The sequence below is a fragment of the Hypomesus nipponensis genome, chromosome 17 (assembly GCF_054491055.1).
Source record: "Hypomesus nipponensis isolate SF chromosome 17, ASM5449105v1, whole genome shotgun sequence".
NCBI lineage: Eukaryota > Metazoa > Chordata > Actinopteri > Osmeriformes > Osmeridae > Hypomesus > Hypomesus nipponensis.
Genome location: NC_140377.1, coordinates 21,229,667 through 21,250,900, shown reverse-complemented (window position 1 = coordinate 21,250,900; position 21,234 = coordinate 21,229,667). Strand labels below are relative to the sequence as shown.

The following is a 21,234-nucleotide window of genomic DNA, read 5'->3' as shown; positions in this document are numbered from 1 at the left end:
CACTGTGTGGAGGATTCATGAGTATAAACACCTGCACCATCTACACTGTGTGGAGGATTCATGAGTATAAACACCTGCACCATCTGCACTGTGTGGAGGATTCATGAGTATAAACACCTGCACCATCTGCACTGTGTGGAGGATTCATGAGCAATAGTCTCCATCTTGTGGGTTTCTGTAGATGAGTCAAATCACGGATGTTGTTCAGTGTTTTCAGTTAGTGATGGATGAGGCCCCTGTGCAGTAGTTACTTTAACACAGAACATGTACTAAGGTAAAGAATGTCTCCTTTCAGATGACTGATAGAGAAAGGTGATAGTGACACAAACTAAAATCATCAGAGACAGTCAAGCTTTGTAGAAAAAACATCCAGTACACATTATATTTCTTACGAAATAGTATTGATTTATTGATTTCAATTATCAAGCACAATCTTTATCTGAACCATTAACTTATGGTGGCACAATAGCCTTCCAGTCCAAAACGAATCCATTCAGATGCAGTCCCTGTTTCTCCAGAGGAAATTGCAATAGAACACAAATAACTCTTGGTTTTCACCCAAAATAATAAGTGGTGAACTTTAGATCAATCTGGTATAAAAGCCGTCCAGTGCAGGATGGATGGCTTCTCTAGTCTTCACATAATTAATGCTGCAAATAGAAAAAAAACAATGTCACTTTCAAGCATAAATGGTGGCTATATTAACCTACTGATAATGTACAAAACATCCTCTGAGATCATCTCTTTGGAGGACTGTATGGAAAAGAGCATCTCATTGGTGGACTGTATGGAACAGAGAGCGTCTCATTGGTGGACTGTATGGAAGAGAGCATCTCAATGGTGGACTGTATGGAACAGAGAGCGTCTCATTGGTGGACTGTATGGAAGAGAGCATCTCAATGGTGGACTGTATGGAACAGAGAGCGTCTCATTGGTGGACTGTATGGAAGAGAGCATCTCATTGGTGGACTGTATGGAACAGAGAGCGTCTCATTGGTGGACTGTATGGAAGAGAACATCTCATTGGTGGACTGTTACCTTGAAGTTCCACAGAACCAGGGCTCCGTCCAGACCCACACTGCTGTAGGTCTCCACTCTGGCCTTCTCTCCAGACACCACACACAGCTGACTGCAGGACACACATAGGAAGTCACTGCATTTGGTGCAGCTGTATTAAATCATCCAACTGGCACATGAAGCAATTAAAGTAACTTTAAACCTTCTTTTGGCATTCTCTCTCTCCCTCTCTCCCTTTATCCCTCTCTCACTCTCTACTGTTCTGGTGCGTTAACCCTTACGTGATGCTGTTCTGGTGCGTTAACCCTTACAGGATGCTGTTCTGGTGCGTTAACCCTTACAGGATGCTGTTCTGGTACTTTGACCCTTACGTGATGCTGTTCTGGTGCTTTGACCCTTACAGGATGCTGTTCTGGTGCTTTAACCCTTACAGGATGCTGTTCTGGTGTTTTGACCCTTACAGGATGCTGTTCTGGTGCTTTGACCCTTACAGGATGCTGTTCTGGTGCTTTAACCCTTACAGGATGCTGTTCTGGTGCTTTGACCCTTACAGGATGCTGTTCTGGTGCTTTGACCCTTACAGGATGCTGTTCTGGTGCTTTGACCCTTACAGGATGCTGTTCTGGTGCTTTAACCCTTACAGGATGCTGTTCTGGTGCTTTGACCCTTACAGGATGCTGTTCTGGTGCTTTGACCCTTACAGGATGCTGTTCTGGTGCTTTAACCCTTACAGGATGCTGTTCTGGTACTTTGACCCTTATGTGATGCTGTTCTGGTACTTTGACCCTTACGTGATGCTGTTCTGGTGCTTTGACCCTTACAGGATGCTGTTCTGGTGCTTTGACCCTTACAGGATGCTGTTCTGGTGCTTTAATCCTTACGTGATGCTGTTCTGGTGCTTTAATCCTTACGTGATGCTGTTCTGGTGCTTTGAACCTTACGTGATGCTGTTCTGGTGCTTTGACCCTTACAGGATGCTGTTCTGGTGCTTTAATCCTTACGTGATGCTGTTCTGGTGCTTTAATCCTTACGTGATGCTGTTCTGGTGCTTTGAACCTTACGTGATGCTGTTCTGGTGCTTTGAACCTTACGTGATGCTGTTCTGGTGTTTGTTCCCCAGCTCGTTGATGTCGTCCTCGGTGGCCCTCTTGTCCAGGTTGCGGAAGTGCTGCATGGCGGACATGCTGCCCTTGGAGGTCTGCTTGGGAATGTCCAGCTTCTTAACAAACTCCAGACTGCCCACGCCCTTGTAGGAGAACTGGTAGGGGCAGCAGTCGTGGCCCTGGGATGGAATACAGGATGGAAGAATGGGACTGGATCTGGAGAGTAGACTGGATTCTATCGGTGCTAGGAAAACATTTCTGTCCTTCTCAGGGACAAAGTAAAGCAGTGCACTTGCTATTTTACTGATAGATTTACTTTGACCTTTTGTATAATATTTGAATGAACTGTTGGACTTTCTAATGACATTGTCATTCTTTGTCTTTCTAGATATTTTAAAACAATAGTCTGCCGCTGCTTTCCATGAGTTGTTCTCCTGGATTGCTGTGTCTGCAATGTAGACATTTGACTGGGTTGTTATGGATGTTGTTGAATCAATAAAGATGGTTGAGATCTTAAAAGGGTCCTAGCTATTGATCTGTAGGATGGACAGTATCTGGTAATAGTCTGGTCCAGACCCCCATCAATTGTTAGACACTTCCTGCTTTAGGTGCACCTGCTGTGGAGAGATGTCATATCCTGTCTACTGACCAACTCTGTCTCTGTCTGAATTTATCTGTGTCCATCTCTCTATCGTTCTCACACACACACGCAAAAAGAGCAACTTTGTCTTAAACAACAGTTGTTTGTATGTGTGTTTAGGTGTACGTGTGTGTAGGAGAGACAGAATGAGAAAGAGGCTGACAGCCAAAAAAAGCACGGCGTCTCACCGCAGCTACTAGTTCAGTGGGGTTCACATAGAGAACACTCAGAAGAGGGAGGTGGTCCGTGGTCAGCTGGGTCACCCTGCAAACACACAAGGTCAAAGGTCAAGTTGTGTTTCAGTCCACAACTCTTAGACCTTTTACGCCAGAGGAGATGGCGCAAAGCTAACCTGTAGGTTACTTCTACAACCGTGGTTTTGCCAAGGAATGTATCCACACAGTCGCTCTTTACAACAGCACAGCCAGGTAGCCGATCCTGTCTTTTAACAATGACCTGTTCTCAGGAAGATGTCATCACCTGTTTCCATCTTCCTGGCACCAACCCAGAAGTGTCCCTGCCCCCCCCCTGTCACTCACGCTTTGCCCTGGCTGGCATCCACCACACTGATGCTGCTGTTGTGGCTCACGCAGGCTAGCTGGTCTCCACTGGGGGAGAAGCAGACACTGTGCACCCAGCCTCCAAAGTCCTTGTTCTCCAGCAGCAGCTCCCCGAAGGGCATCTTGGACCCCCAGGACGTGGGGCCCGGCTTGTCCTCCAGGTCCTTAATGTAGGCTGAAAAGATTCTGTGGAGGGGGGGAGGGGTTAAATCAAAGGGACGGCATTTTTCGAACGCTCGGCTCCGTCGACATGGCATGAGCTGATTTAATATAAAGAGCTTGTTCTCTAACATTGACATGGGGGATTTAGGGTGGAGGATGGGGAGGGGGGGTCAGGGTAAATAATGCAAATAAGAAAAACAGTACAACATTTGTTATCAGCATGTCTTTGGCACTTCTGCTAGGCAGGAAAATCTTGGTAAACAGATAAGTGGGGGAAGTTACAGGGCTTTTGCTTTGGCCAGTTATGTATTGGCAAATGCACATCGATCTGAGAGTCTCAGATCAGGGTGTTATAAATGATCTTGTGCCCCTGTCCTGACCTGCAGTGGAAGTCTGCAGAGCCGGCAGCCAGCAGGACGTTGTTGGGGTGCCAGTCCAGGCTGAGCACTGTGGAGCGGATGGACTTCTTAATGTGCTTACTGAGCCACCTGGTGGGGGTCAAAGGTCACAGTATTTCATCCGCTTTTTTTCAAAGATATTTATTTTTTTGGACTGTGACAGTTGGAGATAAACAGGAAATGTATCGAGAGGGCAAGACATCAAGAAATTGGTGACCGATCAAAAACTGCCGTTAGAACAGTGACTCCTGGTCACAGTTTTCGATCGGTCACCGATTTCGGTACAACACCGGTTGGGGCACTGCGCTTGGGCCAACCCCCCCTTCTGTTAACAGGACCAGAAACACGACCAAAGTCCGATTCTCACCAGTCGTTCTCCTTCTCAAAGTAGCAGACGGAGATGAGGCGAGCGCCGCTGCCCAGAGCAAACTTGTTCTCCTGGGGAGACCACTTGACACAGGTGGCGGCGCGGTTGATGCGCACCAGCACCAAGGTGGGCTTCCACTGGCCGTCCTTCAGGGTCCACACGTAGGCATTCCTGTCCGAGGCACACGTCACGATGCGGTTGGACTCCGGAGCCCAGTCCACACCTGGTAAAAGATGACTTGTCACCGATGTAAGATGTGTGGGAGTCAGGTGGCTGAGCGGTGAGGGAATCGGGCTAGTAATCTGCAGGTTGCCAGATCGATTCCCGGCTGTACCAAATGACGTTGTGTCCTTGGGCAAGGCACTTCACCCTACTTGCCTCGGGGGGAATATCCCTGTACTTACTGTAAGTCGCTCTGGATAAGAGCGTCTGCTAAATGACTAAATGTAAGATCAGAGATCGTCAGAGTCACTCAACATCCATTTACCAGACTGTTTCTCAACATTTCTCAATAATATTTCGGCACCAGCAACTTCGTGAGAGCAGCTTGGTGTAGAAATCCACCAGAAACAGTGGTCTCATTCATAACCATGATAAGGAAACTGCTTGTGACCTCTAGTGGACGTGGGATAAGTGATGTCAGCCACCGTACCTGTGATGCGTCCACTGTGTTCAGTCAGCTCGTGGATCTTAGCCCACTCCTGGCCTTTCTTCTCATAAATGTTCACCACACTGTTGTTGGGACTCACAGCGATCTCTGTGGAGGGAGAAGGAGACAGGGAGAAGGAGACATCTTAACACCTACAATACAGTGTAGCCAGACAAAAGCTATCGAGCAGAACACAGGCCCTGGACACTGTATAATACTATGTGGTAGATTAAGCATTAGAAGCCTTTTGCTGGGTGGGTAAGAGCTACTTACTCACTGTAGATATCCCATTTCCACAGTTGCTAATCTAATCTTCACATGGAAACTGGCCAACTTTTATGAGGGTCCATTACACAAACGACTTACTCTGTAATGTAAGGATCCATACCCATGCTTATCAGTACTGGAAGGGAAGTTATGATGTGTGGGTGTGTGTTTGTGGGAGTGGGTATGTGTGTGTGTGAGAGAGAGAGAGAGAGAGAGACAGAGAGAGAGAGACAGAGAGAGACAGAGAGAGAGAGAGAGAGAGAGAGAGACAGAGAGAGACAGAGAGAGACAGAGGACAGAGAGACAGAGAGAGACAGAGAGAGACAGAGAGAGAGAGAGAGAGAGAGAGAGAGAGAGAAAGAGAGAGAGAGAGAGAGAGAGAGAGAGAGAGAGAGAGATAGAGAGAGACAGAGGACAGAGAGACAGAGAGAGACAGAGAGAGAGAGAGAGAGAGAGAGAGAGAGAGAGAGAGACAGAGAGAGAGAGAGACAGAGAGAGACAGAGAGAGAGAGAGAGAGAGAGAGAGAGAGAGAGAGACAGAGAGAGACAGAGGACAGAGAGACAGAGAGAGAGAGAGAGAGAGAGACAGAGAGAGACAGAGAGAGACAGAGAGAGAGAGAGAGAGAGAGAGAGAGACAGAGAGAGAGAGAGATAAAGAGAGAAATAAAGAGATAGATATAGATAGATGTAGATAGAGGGGAATGCAGGTGGACTGGTTTCACTCACGCGTCCTGTCTTTATTCCAGGCGTGGCAGGACAAGGGCTCCAGCCCGAAGCTGTAGAGAGACATGTCTCAACCTGGAGGTCTCTGGAATGTGGCCGGGAGAGGAATGTCTTTTCTGGGAGGGTTTGGAGATGTAATTGCAGCAAAATCCAGGATGAGGAAGGAGAGGATGAAAGATAGGGTTCCAAGGATGAGTCTGTCAGTGACAAAAAACGACGACAAATAAATCTATTTCAATCTGGGTGAAGAAAAAATGATGTTGTAAATATGTAGGCTATCCAATATACTCCAGATCTACCATATTATAGCATGAAAAGGGCTCGTTTTAGGGCTGTACTTGTTTGGTCAGTAAGTTGAACATTGACCAACAAGAAACTAGACTTTTATCAGTTCCGGTAATTACAATGTAAACACATGTAATTACTCCCTGTTGGTTTGGCACAGTTGTTTTTGCCTTTTTCTAATGTCAACATACACTTCTCCTGGGGGGAAAGGTGCCCTGCTTGCTGTTTTCTAGTGGGGTATATAAGCCAAAAGCTTTTCATCAGAAAGTTTAAGAGTTTCTGGGACTTTTCAGCCCTCGGTGGTCTATAGAAAGATCTCATCAATCTGAACCAACAATCAGTCATGCTCATAGCATTCCGCTACTATCATACACGTTTCCTCTGCAGGTTTGACACACCTTGAAACTCTGTGCCATTGGGACAAGGCGCACATTGGAGCACATTTCTGAAAAGGCTCTCAATATCTCCTGTGCCAAGGAACAGAGAATGAGGAAATGCATAGGGACCTGTCATATTTATGCCTAAAAGTGAGCAGTTTAGTGGTGGATGGCGGTCTGTGTATTGTAGGTTATGTATGTGCCTGTGTGTGCCTGTGTATGTGTGTGTGTGTGTGTGCCTGTGTCAGTTCTGTATGTTTGTTATTTGTATTTTAACAGCAGACACTATGTTCCCCAACACAAATTTCCTTTGGGACAATAATGTCTGTCTTATCTTTAAACAATCAATGGAACAAGGAAGGAGCCAAATCCACGAGTAGCGTGCCAGCAAAACCTGTCAAACAACAGTCTCTGCTTCTATAATAAGACATGGAAGAGCGTAAGGGCTCCACTTACCTTACAAGGTGTCGGGTTTCTTCTTTGTGCGAGCTTGCTGGTTGTTGCAGGACCGTATTCGCGGACTCTGGGCAGTCGACGCGAATGAAGCCGTGCTTTGGAAGACTGTCGGAGAAACTGGAGTGATAAGGTGGGGAGGAGGGAGGGAGGGAGAGAGGGAGGGAGGGGGGAGAGAGAGGGTGTGTCTGTGCACAGTCATTGATCAAGCACCTGAGGTCTAGCCTCATACATTCTTTGTTATTACTGACAACATAAGTGCCACTTGCAAGAACAAATTATGTTTCCACTGTTTCAATGCATACACCTTGAACTGAAACATGTACTAAGCTTTCAAGAGCCCTCATTAATTAATTCAAGAAATGTATTGAGCAGTCATTCATACAGAATGACTTGAGTGTGACAAAGTTGTAATCATCAGGACTCAGTAAAGCATCTTGTCTTTTGGGTGTCATCGACACTTTTGTTAGTACAGGGTATAGTAGACTCGAGGCAGTGCAATAGTAGGTAGTGTGACACTAAGTACAAAAACAAAGCATGGGTCTTTAAGGTAGTTATGGTGACGGTGTGCCAGAACGAGGCAAAATACGTCAATGGCAGGTTGTGATTGGTCCAATCTTAGTTCCGGTAGTACAGCCAGCCAAGGTCTGAGAAAAAAAGAAAAAGACAAAAAGAAAACACAGGGACGAAGAACTGTCAGTGACAGAAAAAACATTGTCTTGTGAAATACGAGAGAAGATCCATCGGTATTGGTAAGTATTTTCATTCGAAATAATAGCCACCTTGAAATCGTGGAGTGGATCTGCACATCAGTGGTTGCATCGTGCGCTTTTTCAATTTGTTGTGATTACGCTAGCTAACACGGTAGCTAACTAGAGCTAGCTAGCTAGTCTTCTCGGCTCAGTCAGATACTCAAGATGGCTGTTTTATAGAATTGTCTGCGGGCCTCACAGCTAGCAGGGTGCTGCAGGGCAATGCCACAATACTTTTTGAGCGTTTTAGATTATCAAAGTGAATTCGGCGACGTTAGGTCACATATTTCAAATGGGTGGAGCTAGGATGCAAGCTACTGCAACCTGTGCAGGTTGCACAAGGTCGAAGCAAACTAGCCTAGCAAGCTAATTTGCTCAATCGTAGCAAGCTAACTGAGCCCATCTTTTTATTTATTGGAATAAAGTGTGAGGGGTTTCAAAGTATCCGTCTAAAGCGTCTCTATATGTTTAGCTCAATTGACAGCAAGTGAGCAACAGTTACCTAAAAGCCATAATTAGCCAGGCTTTTAGCAGATTAGCATGTTTTGGCACCTAAGTGTTGCATACTTTCTAGATGACTCTAGGATTGTCACGTTACTGCTAGCTAACTGCTCAACTGTGATAAGGGCGAGAGAAAATCTGCTCTGTGTCGTTGCTTGACTCTATACTTTCTGTTCGTCTGTAAACTTTCGCAAACTTACCACTCCCGTCATCTTACCGTTGCTTGGACCGTCCAACACTTCTCTCTCTTTTATCCACGCTCTGTTTCTCTCTCTTGCACGTACACGCTAACTTTTATTCCCTCGGTAGGTGACGATGGCGTCGGGCAGCACAAGCAGTGAAGAGGAGAGAAGCCTCCGAGAATGCGAGCTTTATGTGCAAAAACACAACATCCAGCAACTCCTCAAAGACTGCATCGTGCAGCTCTGCACCTCCAGACCCGACAGACCCATGGGTTTCCTTAGAGAGTACTTTGAGAGGATGGAGAAGGTGGGTACTAGTTCATTGCAGGATTGCACCAATATTAGCTTGATTTAGAGTATGCTTGTTTTTAAGTCAGACGGTTTACCTCTGGTTAAGTTTCCTCAAAGGATGGGGATTTTTTGGGTGTATAATGTCTATGCATAGGCCTATTTTTATATTCATATCTGTTAAAACAAAGTATATGGAATGCCTTAATTCCAAATCCATACCTGCATCAAGTCAAGAGGGCCCGTATCAGTTTGTTTACATCTGTCACCTTCCCGTGTCTCCAAACAGGAGGAATCCAAGCAGATCCTGAGCCAGCAGAAGTCGAGCTCTCGTTCGGACTCTCGCGAAGACGAGGTTTCCCCCCCCATGAACCCCGTGGTGAAGGGCCGCCGTCGCCGTGGCGCCATCAGCGCCGAAGTCTACACAGAGGAAGATGCCGCCTCATACGTCAGAAAGGTCAGGGGTCAGCCCTCAGCCAATCACACCACGCTACAGGTGCACACTATAACTATTATCATCTTTACTGAGTCTGTAGGGTTGAGAATGACTGTGGATGTTAACCTGTTATGCTGCATGGTTGATGTTTTGCTACTGACTTGAAATGTTGATTTAATTATGTCATGCCATTCTGTTCACTGACAATTGTTGATGTACAGCTAAATCTTTTGCTTTATTTATTTAGAACTTCTGATGTTAGGGTTCAAATCCAGCCATTTCCTGCATGTTCTCTCTCTCTCTCACTCACTCTCGTTCTCTCTCACTCTCTCTCACACACACTCTCTGTTTCTCACTCACTATCTCACCTTCTCTCTCTCTCTCTCTCTCTCTCTCTCTCTCTCTCTCTCTCTCTCTCTCTCTCTCTCTCTCTCTCTCTCTCTCTCACATTGATTTCCTGTCTGTCTTCCTCTTCCTGTCTCTTCATTCGCTGTCCCAGTAGACCCAAAATGCCCTAAAAAAGTATATAGACTTGTGATTCGTTGAGCATGACATAACAATTTAACAGCCATTCCTTTTTATTGATGACATTTTAACAGCCTTAGAGGATGCCTCAATGATGAATTTGCCTCATTGACTAACATGTTTGTCTCCAATAGGATTTTCCTGTCAAACAATAATGCTCAACGATGATTGGCTCAAAGCATATCATTTTGTCCCGTGTATGTTTTGAGATCTAACTGCCCACCTTTTGCTTCAGGTTATCCCGAAGGACTACAAGACAATGGCCGCCTTGGCTAAAGCCATTGAGAAGAACGTGCTGTTCGCTCACTTGGATGACAATGAGAGAAGGTGGCTAGCAGCACAGCCCCACAGGCGGTTCATTCCACCCCGTCGACGTCGTCATTGAGCTTAACACTGTTCTCCTCTCCTCCAGTGACATCTTCGACGCCATGTTCTCCGTCACCTACATCGCGGGAGAGACGGTCATCCAGCAAGGTTTGTCGTTTTGGTGCGTTAAAGTAACCGGACTGGTGGTGGAAGTGGCAGTGAGGTCGCTAACTGGTGTTCTGGCCTCCCGCAGGTGACGAAGGGGACAACTTCTATGTCATCGACCAAGGAGAGATGGATGTAAGTGTTAATCAGAGGAGTTTCCTGTCGAGGATTCTTGAACTCTAACAGCGATTTACTGGACCTTGTTTTTCTCTCTCCATCCATGTATCTTTCTCCCTGTCTCTTTCTCTCTCTTCCTCCATGTCTCTCTCTCTCTCTCTCTCTCTCTCTCTCTCTCTCTCTCTCACTCTCCCTCCATGTCTCTTTCTCACTTTCTCTCTCCCTCCATGTCTCTCTCTCTCACTCTCACTCCATGTCTCTGTATCCCTCCATGTCTCTCTCTCTCTCCCTCCATCCTCCCACAGGTGTACGTGAACGGGGAGTGGGTGACCAACATCGGGGAGGGGGGCAGCTTCGGAGAGCTGGCCCTGATCTACGGGACCCCCCGGGCGGCCACCGTCCGGGCCAAGACCATCGTCAAACTGTGGGGCATCGACAGAGACAGCTACCGGAGAATACTCATGGTGAGACAGGCTGAACCGCCAGACCTGACCGGTCGTATTTGAATTGGTCATATTAATATCGTCTATCGTCACTTATCTTTTGTTGATCATAAATTGTGGCCTTTCTCTGCGGGGTAACAGTGTACTGCATGGTGTGGATTCTCTTGTGTTTCGTCTCTGTTTCAGGGGAGCACTTTGAGAAAGCGGAAGATGTATGAGGAATTCCTCAGCAAGGTGTCCATCCTAGGTGAGAAGCCGGCCAACATGTTCTATCACTCGCACAGCGCAACCTTTTCTCAAAACGTTCCGCATTTCACCTAAAACGGACAGTTTATGTTGTGCCCTGTCCTGAGTTTACAAAACGGGTTGCAACGGACAACAACACAACCCATTGGGACGTCTTTCCCGCACGAATGCGAAAAGTACGTTTGGTGCCACCCGGTGGTACAGCTGCGTAACTGCGGCTGGCCTTTTGCAGAGTCCCTGGATAAGTGGGAGAGGCTCACGGTGGCGGACGCCCTGGAGACGGTGCAGTTCGAGGACGGGCAGAAGATCGTGGTTCAGGGAGAGCCGGGCGACGAGTTCTTCATCATTCTAGAGGTTAAGCTCACCTTTTCTGGCGTGCGTGGAACCGTGTGTGGAACAGAACGATAATGGTGTGTGTGTGTCACAGGACAGCCCTGACCGTGTTGTGTGTGTGTGTGTGTGTGTGTGTGCAGGGCTCGGCCGCAGTGCTCCAGAGACGCTCGGAGCACGAGGAGTTTGTAGAAGTGGGCAGACTCGGGCCGTCCGACTATTTTGGTGAGTGTTAACTGCAACTGTATTTTTGGGCAGTGCTTTCAAGATGTGTTATATCTATCTATATATATATATATCGCTAGATATATAGATAGATAGATATCGATCGATCGATATACAATAATCATTCTACTTATATATCATACAATTGATATATTTGAGTTTATGTATATCATTATGATGTATATCATTTTTCTGTGTAAGCTGTAACGTCCCCCTGCTTCCTGCCTCAGGTGAGATCGCCCTGCTGATGAACCGGCCGCGGGCAGCCACCGTGGTGTCCCGGGGCCCCCTGAAGTGTGTCAAGCTGGACCGGCCTCGCTTCGAGCGCGTGCTGGGGCCCTGCTCAGACATCCTGAAGAGGAACATCCAGCAGTACAACAGCTTCGTGTCTCTCTCTGTCTGAGTCCCCCTCCTCTCCTCCACACCACCCCTCTCTCTTCCCCACCCTCTCCTCCGCCCCCTCTCTCCCCCCCCCCCCCCCAGCGCAGGGCCCACCAATGCAAAACCGCTTTCTTTTCTAATGTTAACTCTTTTCTGATGTTAACTCTTTCTTTTCTAATGTTGACTCTTTCTTTTCTGATGTTGACTCTTTCGATACATGCCTTCACACGCAGGTGCCCACGTACGATCACTTGTAGAGGACGTCTCAATGGCCGTTACCTCTCTCTGTTTTCGTTTGGTTTGTGCACAGAATCCTTTGACGCTTGTGCATAATGTCTGTTTGTATTTTAAGGTAAAAGGCAAAGGGTTGGTTCGGTGTGTGCCTCCTACAGGTCGAGAGCAGAACTACACATAATGGGTTGACACGTTAGGGTTTATGTAATATGGGAGTTTTCCGTTTGTGGTTTTCGCGATGGGTATGTAACTATGCTGAACTTTGCGCGTTAACCATCGATGGGAAACCTGTATCGAGGCCTCAGTCGCCTGCAGTTTCTCAAGTTAGGATCGTAAAGTTGTGACGAAACAGGTGACACTCACGACGCGTTGCCGTGGAAACGTGGGTCAGGCAGAAGACAGAGGTTGCCGTGACTTCCTTCGTGTCTGAGGTTCGAGGTGGAATCATGGGAATTGTTTGTGTGTGTGTGTGGTGGGGGGGGGGCTACCTGCTTTGAATTTTGAATAGATACGCCAAAGGCTGCTCCTTGTTCTTCGGTGTGTTTCAGTGGTATGTCTTAATTATTATTATTATTATTATTTTTGGTTTTGTTTCCCAAGGGTACTTAGTAGAAGAAAGAAACGCCATTGTTACCATGGTGACATAATGTGCTTTTTTAAAATCATTATAGTTGCACATATACAGCTTATATAAAGTAGGAGTAAATGACCATAACCATAATTTTTGCACAGTTTGTGATATATATTGAAGAAAAAAACTGTTTATACGCGCCGGCTACTATATTATTTGATGTTGCATTTGGTCCCGGTATTTCAGATGAGAACTTGAGGTACTTCGATGTTCAAGCTTTAAGGTTACCTTGAAGGATCAGACTGCCTTCATGTTCAGCTTGGAGACTCTTAATATTTCTTAGCTCCTCCCAATCTAGAATAGCAGACGTCTCCCAGAGGACAAGCTTGTAACGTTCTGGAACGTTCTTCTGAACTTTGACCTGGGAGGGAGGAATACAGCTAATGCCAGCTACAAACCAAGCTAGTGCCAAATGGGACGGCTGAAGGGGGCGGGGTCTCGTCACTGTGTCATGGGGGTGCTGCAAAGTGAAGTTTTCTTTGCTAATTACAGTATTTCTAATTACTCCTTCTTAAAATGTGAGACGTTGTTATACGTTTGCAGTGATGAATCTAAGATGATTTTACCGTTGAAGAGGCTTAACATGTGTCCTTGCTCCAGACACTAGTTTGAATGGACAAACACTTACTCATCAGACAGGTTGAGAACTTCACTGGGTCAAACGAGTCTTCAAAATAAACTCCAGTATTGCAGCCATGTGCTCGCTGTCTTAGTGTCACTAACCTCCATCTTGGGTTAAGCCAGTAACACGTGGTCCATGTTTAAAGAATGCCCATCACTTCCACTGATGGCACATGCCACTGCGCTGCATTTTGGTACATCAGGATTAGTTGGTTTCAGTCAAAGGCAAGATAATTCTCCACGGTAGGGGATGGATCAAAGACTGGGACCGCTGTAGGTCAGAGATGCAGACCACTCCGTTTTTTTAAACCTCTGTCCTAAACTGCTTTATAGGATGTCTCGCGGGTCAGCCTATTGAAGGTTTGGTTCGAGGCAGTAGGCCGTCTATCCTAGACTTCTAGAATGCTGTAAGCTGTGTCACATGACTGGTTTGAAGAAGCGCCTCCACTGCACTCCCTCTGGACACGTTTAGAACCAAGTCCTGTTTGACATGTTTCTTTCTGGCACAGGGAAAGTTTATGTTCCTTCTCATTTCAGTTCGCTATGGGTGCATCTTTTTTTACACAGTTCAAACATGGAACTGAATTTATTCTCCTTAGCCTGAAGGTGTCTAATGTTTTGTCTTTGCATACTAGGTGTGCCAACAAGCAGAGATTCATTTTGGCACAGGTTTTAAGTCCACGAGAGTCCTTCTAATGGGGGACTTGAATCAAATTGTTGTGAAGATAATAATATGTATTTTTCCACATGCTGAACTAAATATTCCGGAGAAGAGATGGGAAGGCATTGCCTTGCTAGATTTAGCAAAGTTGTTTAACTAATCTTAAACTATGTTTAAGTTTTGGATATATTTGCTGTTGTCCTTGGTAATGTCTTTTGAGTTGATTACATTTTGTCTGGCATTGTTTCTTGTTGAAAAAGAAAAAAAGTTTTTTTTTTTTTTTTTTTTAAGAATACTAATTTTTGCCATTGAATAAAATCGTAATTTTACCAATTGGGATAGAATATATCCTGATGGCTGTGTTTTTAGTATAGTATAATACAGCAACAACAAAAAACAAAATTATGGCTACTTTCATTTGACTTTTTATTTTCTTATGAATATATAGTTTCCGCCCATATAGACTGTACCACACGTGTATCACATATCAAGTGGTTTGCCTTTTTATCCTCTGTTCATATCAAAAGCATCATTCATTTTCAGAAGTATTTTTGACTAACCAGTAAGGGAGGTGATTTAAGCGCAAACCCGATAATAACCACAACTTAACGCAAGTGTCCGAACCCAGACCTTGTTCGTTGAGTCTGGTACGGTACAAAATCCATTACCTAAATGTCAGGTTTTGTTTCTGTCTAGGATACTGGAATCAGGGCTTATAGAGAAAAGAACTGCTTAATGCTCCCGTTTTTCATGCTCTTAATGTTTGTAAAAAGGCTACAGTGTCCCCAAAGCTGTTGCATTGGCCAGAGGACCATTTTTCTATTGTTGTTCTTATCCTTATGATGACTACTGTACAAGGTTTGATTTTACCAGTTGTGCTCAGAGTTTTAATCATTTTGGTATAGGTTGTCCTGATGGCGGGTCAAGCAATAAAAAAATTCTTACAAGTAATGGAAGTGGTCCTTTTATATGTGTGTGTCTGGTTATTTGCGTGTTGTTGTTTTTAATTAGTTTTGTTCCTGTTTGGCTTTGTAAAGTGTGTTTCAAGTTACTGAGTTCTGTGGATATGTGGTGCCAGGTTTCATCTTCAGGGCTGGCAGCGGATACTCTTTCAGATGCGTCTCGTGAGTCAAGTAAGTCAATAAAATAAGTGCGCTCAGTCGTTCGAACTGCAGCACAGTCTGTAAGAAGCGTACTTGTTTTTTTCCGTTACTAAATTGAATGCTCCAGTTATTAGCTGCAGCTACATCCGTTTTCTATTTTGGATCAAATGAATCGATACTGCACTTTATTAAACCAAGAAGTCGACTTGCATTCTGCGAATAGTTACCACTGCGCCTTTAAAACAGTTCGGACTTTTCCGTAATGCTTCGTTTACAGCGACAGAAGGGCAGAACGCTTTCCTCCTGACTGCAGCCGTACCAGCCCACTTACCACGAATACAGTATATTGGAAACCTTTTTAACATTTTTAAACGTAGAACAGTGCTTTTGGATACCATCAACCACTCTGCAGATGCAGGCCATCAAATGCGTAGTTGTTGGCGATGGGTAAGATATTTTGTGGAGTGAAAACAGAAAATGTGCCTTTTAGCTTGTGATTCTCATTTATGGCAATTCTTGCAAAAAGGGCTGGGGCTGGCAGACTGAATTGGTCGGCAGTCAGTTCTGTCTACCTCTTGCCCCTGAGTGCATGAGATTAGACAGATTCGTGAGATGATTGTGGAACATAAATCGTTTCTAACAGGCTAGTTGTATAAAGCCGTCAAGAAATCTAGCTTGCGAATTTAATTGAAAAGGAAAAAAAAATATCCAAGGGTCTTAATTATTTATTCTTTATTTACTCTTATCTAGCGCTGTGTGGTTCTTGTAGGCTACTATGCATATGTCGCATTCTTGCATTTTAAGATCCAGAACAGTTTGTGTAAAGAAATAAGTCAAACTGGGTAAAAAAAAAACTCCCGAAGGTTTGACTTCATTGGTAGACACATTTCCAGTTAGTCATGATCGTGATTCACACCTCACAGAGCATACGGGGGCGACTTGAACCAGGCAACAGCAATTACATTTATCGTCAGCATGTCAAAAATGTTTAACTGGACATTTTCTCAGTTCTCTTGAATTGCCGAGACCTCTCACTCTACCCAGTTTCTCTCACTCCTTTGAGGAATTACATGTTTTCCTTCAAGAACTAAGTGGCAGAGCCCGTTGATGCACACGCGCGCCTAGGCTAGCCCACCCTTCCTATCTTCATTTTCTTATTCCTTCTATTGTTTACCCATCTGTTTATCACTCTTCCGCAGTCTTCCTTGTGACAGTCTCCTCTAGTCTCGACTTCCGTTACTATCTTTTATGTGTTTACACACAGCAGACTATGTGTGTGTGTGTGTGTGTGTGTGTTATGTGCTTTCAATCCTTGCTGTATTTGTGGCCTTGCGTTTTGTTTGTTCAGGTGCCTCGGGGCCCCTTGGTGTACTGTACTGTTTGTATGCAGTGACAGCCATGTTTGGGGGAGTCTCGGGGGCCCCCACACACACACTTGTTCATTGAAGGAATGAACAAGTGTGTGTGTTCATTCACACCACATCCAGAGATATTCCAGTGGTAGTAATAGGTTGTTGTTTGAGTCACAGTATCACATAGGGCTTCCAGGGACTGTGCAAAAGGTTCTGTGCACTTTTAGACAACATGCACATTTATACAATCTTATCAGTCTCTCTCTCTCTCTCTCTCTCTCTCTCTCTCTCTCTCTCTCTCTCTCTCTCTCTCTCTCTCTCTCTCTCTCTCTGTCTCTCTGTCTCTCTCTCTCTCTCTCTCTCTCTCTCTCTCTCTCTCTCTCTCTCTGTCTCTCTCTCTCTCTGTCTCTGTCTCTCTCTCTATCTGTCTCTCTCTCACTCTCTCTCTTTCTTTCTTTCTCTCTCTCTCTCTCTCTCTCTCTCTCTCTCTCTCTCTCTCTCTCTCTCAGAGCGGTGGGTAAGACATGTCTTCTCATCAGCTACACCACCAACGCCTTCCCCGGGGAGTACATCCCCACCGTGTGAGTACAAACTCCCCCTTGGCAGTGATACGTGGAGCTTTATCCCAATGTGCGTGTGAATGTGCCCCGTTATAAAGGGCTTCCTCCTGAACGCTCCTGCCTCTCCCTGGGCCTGGCAGGTTTGATAACTACTCTGCTAATGTGATGGTGGACGGCAAGCCGGTCAACCTGGGTCTCTGGGACACGGCTGGACAGGAAGACTACGACCGACTCAGGCCACTGTCTTACCCACAGACGGTAACACACACACACGCTTCTTTCACACGTGATAGATATTGTATTCCTTTCTCCAAGATGGTTTCCTTTGACCTCTCTCTCGTCTTACACTCTGCCCTCTGGTGGTATAATTGTGCTCAAACCTTTGCCACCCCTTCCCTTATGGAACCTAATTTGTCCTCCGCTCAACTTCCTGTTTTCAGTGTGGTTTTGTCTATCTCCCAAGCCAGTTGCTCTAACTGTAGCACTCCTACAGTCCTACTGGAAAGCACACTGCCGCTTCACAGGAAATGAATAAGGGGCATATTTCGGTACAACTTGGGAGGAGATAGCCACACCATTGTTGTCCTAGCAAATGACCTACCAAGATGTCTCCTGTAAGTGTTCGGAGCTGCAAAACTCAAGGTCGGGAAAGCAAATGTATAGACTCTTGGCAGAAAGAATCATATTGTATAAAAGTTAAATAAAATAATATGTTTTTTGGGGGGGGCAGCATGGCTTCACACTGGCTTGCTAGCGAGCCCAAATTGGCAGCTGTGGTTTGGCTTTGTGACTCTACCTGCACTGAATGTCAATGACCCCGCCAGGAACCGCAGGGCTCCCTTTCAAAACCAACCCATTCAAGGCCTGTATACCAGGCTGAACAACTGCAGACGTTTCATCTGAAGTGTTTGTGCCCTGTAGTTTACGTCCATAAAAGACGAGTCAGGCCTCACTGCCTGTAGCAGGCTCTGGGTGTCTGTTCTAGCTGTGAAACGTTGGTAGACATGAGTGCTGTGATGTTGCCTGTGTCATGTTGGCGGTTTCGTTAAGCTTTAGTGAATGCTGCTGTCAGTGTTAACTTGGGGTTTGTCTTTGCATTGTTTCCGCCCCCTAGGATGTGTTCCTAATCTGTTTTTCTCTGGTGAGCCCTGCATCGTTTGAAAACGTCAGAGCTAAGGTCAGTGCCTCAATCATGTCTCTACCTCGGCTCTGCCAGGTTTCAAAATCCCTATCAAGTGTCAACAGCCAGAAAGGACATAGTCAACATTTACTTAGCACCCTTTTTCTTGTGACAGAATATTTGAGTGAAATGACTCCATATCGCCACCTTGTTGTAAGACATGGTACTGCTTGGTTTCTTGTGTGGATTTTACCATAGTAATGGTACATTCTTGGTGGTCTTAAAGGTAAAAACTTGACTTACCATTGACTTATAGTGAGTCAGTACACCAAATTAGCACTCGTAGACAGAACATTCTCACAGGATTTTGTTTGTAATTTTATTTGACATTTGACCTGTGTGTGACCTTTGAGCTGTGTGTGACCTTTGACCTGTGTGTGACCTTTGACCTGTGTGTGACCTTTCCAGTGGTACCCCGAGGTGCGCCACCACTGCCCCAACACGCCCATCATCCTGGTGGGCACCAAGCTGGACCTGAGGGACGACAAGGACACCATCGAGAGGCTGAGAGACAAGAAGCTCTCCCCCATCACCTACCCCCAGGGCCTGGCCATGGCCAAGGAGATAGGTAGGGCTGTACGCGTCTGTCAACACAAGTTAACATTCACTTAGATGCTAACTAAAGTAATCCAATTTGGATTCATTTAAAAGTGTATACTCTTACTCTTTTATTCTTTAGTTTAAATGTGTTATTCTGCATTTTCTTTTTAAAACCCTGTTTTATTGTATGACACGTTTTCATGTGAAGCACTTTGAGTCTGCCTCGTGCCGTGCCTTACTCGGTCATAGCGACATCTTGAATCATTCCCATAACGACGTCACCATCGTGTTTGTCTCTCCTTCCTCTTCCTGTGGGCTGACCCCACCCAGGGTCGGTGAAGTACCTGGAGTGCTCGGCCCTCACCCAGAGAGGACTGAAGACCGTCTTCGACGAGGCCATTCGCGCCGTGCTCTGTCCTCCGCCGGTCAAAAAGAAGTGCAAAAGATGCACCGTCTTCTGAGACCTTCCGGAATGATCCTCCGGCCTGGAGAAGGATCACTGTTGTCACTCACACTTATGGGGTGGGGGACTAGTAAGTGCTTGAAACGCTGATACACTGTCTGGCAGCATAGAAAAGGATCACTATGGCCAGATGCAACGCCCCCTCAGTCTGGTTAGGAGAAACACAAATACTGAAGTGAGGTGGTCTGTTAAAGATAGACAGTGAACTCGACTTTGGGTATTTCTGATTATAATGTGTGACCTGTGCCTTAAATCAATTGGATGGATATACAGGGCCAGTGTCTCTAATGATGAAGTGAAAAATATGAAATTCCAATTTCTATTTGGACGAGAGGAATAGTTATGGCGATTTTTTTTTTTTTATGTTACTGAACCTTTTTCTTGGAAAAAAAAACAACTAATTCCCTAATCTATTCTAAGCTTATTTGCGAGCTGGTGAATTTTGCGTTATGTGGCTTGCTTTTTTAGCAGGTATATTCTATTTTCTCAAAACTTAAGAGTTTGTGTGTTTGTAAAGCTTTGAGAGTGTGTGAAAATGTATCGTGGATAGCTTCTGTTTGTCCGAACACTGTAGAATGTAAAACACTTACAACGTTTAATGGATTCCAGCCAAAACAATTGCATTTCCTTTACCATTGTCAAAGATTACGTGACTTGTTTTGGAATGCATGCCCCGCACAACCTTGTATTTTCAGTTCCTATAAGTGGCCTCAAGCGAAAGTATTTGCGCTGTCCATAACTAATATTTGTTGCTTTTTGGTATGAAGGGCAGTACATGTTTTCTCAGTTTTGTTCATCATTTTGTCATCAATTTGGCCAGACCTAAAGGCAGTTGTTGATGAGGTCGGCAGCTTTTTGAACAATCCTCTGTCGGACGTGCATGTGCTTGGTCATAGGATTGAGAAACCATTGAGTAACTCTACAATGGCAGTTTTTACACAGATTATGTTTTGCCTTTTTTTTTGTTGCCTTGCACTAAATAAGAATCTCTTCACAGCTTAATTTGATACACACTGGTGAGAAAAGGTTGACAGTGTGGCGTGTGTGGAAGTGTGCCTGTGAGCAACTAGCATGCCAAAACGTGAGCTTCTGGAACTCAAACACGTAACCTATTTCGCTTAAAAGTACACGGTCTGGAGGGTTCCGCCTGAGGGTTATTTTGTGCTGCCTCAGTCTGTGGGAGAAAGACTGTAGGACAGTTTTTCTTGATTTCAGTAACCAGCGTTTTGATTCTCTAGTGTTTCATCTGTGATAATATATTGAATTGTGAAGAGAAACTTGAAAAGAATAAAAAAGGGCATTTAATTATGTTTCACAGTGTGTCTTGACAAAATAAACTCTTTAATAAACTCCTATGTCCAGGGTTATACGTTTATAAAGAAACACAGTTTAATTTGACAGTATTTGCTGTAGTGTCCATGGGACTTTTCCAGCTAAGTAGCCTACCGCACTCACAACTACAAATGTTAGGAAGATGTTGCGCCACATGCCTGGAAAAGCAGGGACATTCATGTGTAGTAGAACCATCTAACATTCTTCAGGGTTGAGAGAGATATCTGTGGGTCACAGGATTTCCAAATCATCAAAATTATTGCTCAAATTTTTACAAGGTCCAAAGACAATGAGAGCCATAACATGGGTATAAATAGTGGTACATTAGTAGATTAGGAATTAGGAATAAGACTGAAGTTACCCTAATAACCAAGGAGTTTAGGTGTTTACTCTGTAACAAAGTGTTATTATGGGATGCCTAGGGGACAGCACCAGGTGGCCTTGGAAACATCTGGAAGTAGAGAAAATGTGTCAAACATGCCTGCAACGACCAAGCCAGGTGGCAGTGGATCAGTGACGAAGAGACCAAACTCAGCCTGGTTGCAGTGGACCAGTGATGAAGAGACCAGCCTGGTTGCAGTGGACCAGTGATGAACTGATCAGGGATGAAGAGACCAGCCTGGTGGCAGTGGACCAGTGATGAACTGATCGGGGATGAA

General features: G+C 45.2%; 3 protein-coding genes across 6 annotated transcripts; 2 read left to right on the top strand and 1 right to left on the bottom strand.

Moving 5' to 3' along the window:
* Nucleotides 1–379: 379 nt before the first annotated feature.
* Nucleotides 380–7,609, bottom strand: LOC146254008 (actin-related protein 2/3 complex subunit 1A-A). 3 transcript variants are annotated; one of them, XM_084677616.1, is made up of 11 exons: nt 7,591–7,609; nt 7,005–7,121; nt 5,890–6,083; nt 4,900–5,004; nt 4,248–4,470; nt 3,863–3,970; nt 3,300–3,506; nt 2,949–3,024; nt 2,109–2,299; nt 1,039–1,129; nt 380–650 (listed from the first exon to the last, which is right to left on the bottom strand). In XM_084677616.1, exons 3-11 carry the CDS (start codon nt 5,951–5,953, stop codon nt 645–647), a joined length of 1,071 nt encoding a protein of 356 aa, XP_084533742.1. In that variant the 5' UTR covers nt 5,954–6,083; nt 7,005–7,121; nt 7,591–7,609; the 3' UTR covers nt 380–644. The 3 variants fall into 3 exon arrangements, with proteins under 3 accessions (XP_084533742.1, XP_084533743.1, XP_084533744.1); XM_084677617.1 differs by lacking the exon at nt 7,591–7,609 and having other exon boundaries at nt 5,890–6,002; XM_084677618.1 differs by lacking the exon at nt 7,591–7,609 and having other exon boundaries at nt 5,890–6,002; nt 7,010–7,121.
* Nucleotides 7,610–7,611: 2 nt separating this feature from the next.
* Nucleotides 7,612–11,983, top strand: prkar1aa (protein kinase, cAMP-dependent, regulatory, type I, alpha (tissue specific extinguisher 1) a). 2 transcript variants are annotated; one of them, XM_084677615.1, is made up of 11 exons: nt 7,612–7,753; nt 8,564–8,743; nt 9,014–9,181; nt 9,921–10,012; nt 10,098–10,159; nt 10,245–10,291; nt 10,579–10,737; nt 10,903–10,963; nt 11,195–11,316; nt 11,436–11,517; nt 11,748–11,983. In XM_084677615.1, exons 2-11 carry the CDS (start codon nt 8,570–8,572, stop codon nt 11,918–11,920), a joined length of 1,140 nt encoding a protein of 379 aa, XP_084533741.1. In that variant the 5' UTR covers nt 7,612–7,753; nt 8,564–8,569; the 3' UTR covers nt 11,921–11,983. The 2 variants fall into 2 exon arrangements, with proteins under 2 accessions (XP_084533741.1, XP_084533740.1); XM_084677614.1 differs by having other exon boundaries at nt 9,014–9,220.
* Nucleotides 11,984–15,444: 3,461 nt separating this feature from the next.
* rac3a (Rac family small GTPase 3a) lies at nt 15,445–20,593 on the top strand. The gene is made up of 6 exons (XM_084676576.1): nt 15,445–15,595; nt 17,010–17,081; nt 17,201–17,318; nt 18,175–18,237; nt 18,649–18,808; nt 19,111–20,593. The coding sequence occupies exons 1-6, from the start codon at nt 15,561–15,563 to the stop codon at nt 19,239–19,241; spliced, it is 579 nt and encodes a 192-aa protein (XP_084532702.1). The 5' UTR covers nt 15,445–15,560; the 3' UTR covers nt 19,242–20,593.
* The last annotated feature ends 641 nt before the right edge of the window (nt 20,594–21,234 follow it).

What these genes read in the sequence shown, in the direction of transcription:
- LOC146254008 (XM_084677616.1), bottom strand. Translation starts at nt 5,953, where the DNA reads ATGTCTCTCTACAGCTTCGGGCTGGAGCCCTTGTCCTGCCACGCCTGG. An exon ending in ACACAGTGGACGCATCACAG is followed by an intron (nt 4,471 to 4,899) that starts GTACGGTGGCTG and finishes ATCTTTTACCAG; the next exon opens with GTGTGGACTGGGCTCCGGAG. An exon ending in CCACTGAACTAGTAGCTGCG is followed by an intron (nt 2,300 to 2,948) that starts GTGAGACGCCGT and finishes ATTCCATCCCAG; the next exon opens with GGCCACGACTGCTGCCCCTA.
- prkar1aa (XM_084677614.1), top strand. Translation starts at nt 8,570, where the DNA reads ATGGCGTCGGGCAGCACAAGCAGTGAAGAGGAGAGAAGCCTCCGAGAA. An exon ending in CCAATCACACCACGCTACAG is followed by an intron (nt 9,221 to 9,920) that starts GTGCACACTATA and finishes CTTTTGCTTCAG; the next exon opens with GTTATCCCGAAGGACTACAA. An exon ending in CGGGCCGTCCGACTATTTTG is followed by an intron (nt 11,518 to 11,747) that starts GTGAGTGTTAAC and finishes TTCCTGCCTCAG; the next exon opens with GTGAGATCGCCCTGCTGATG.
- rac3a (XM_084676576.1), top strand. Translation starts at nt 15,561, where the DNA reads ATGCAGGCCATCAAATGCGTAGTTGTTGGCGATGG. An exon ending in TTGAAAACGTCAGAGCTAAG is followed by an intron (nt 18,238 to 18,648) that starts GTCAGTGCCTCA and finishes TGACCTTTCCAG; the next exon opens with TGGTACCCCGAGGTGCGCCA. An exon ending in GGCCATGGCCAAGGAGATAG is followed by an intron (nt 18,809 to 19,110) that starts GTAGGGCTGTAC and finishes GACCCCACCCAG; the next exon opens with GGTCGGTGAAGTACCTGGAG.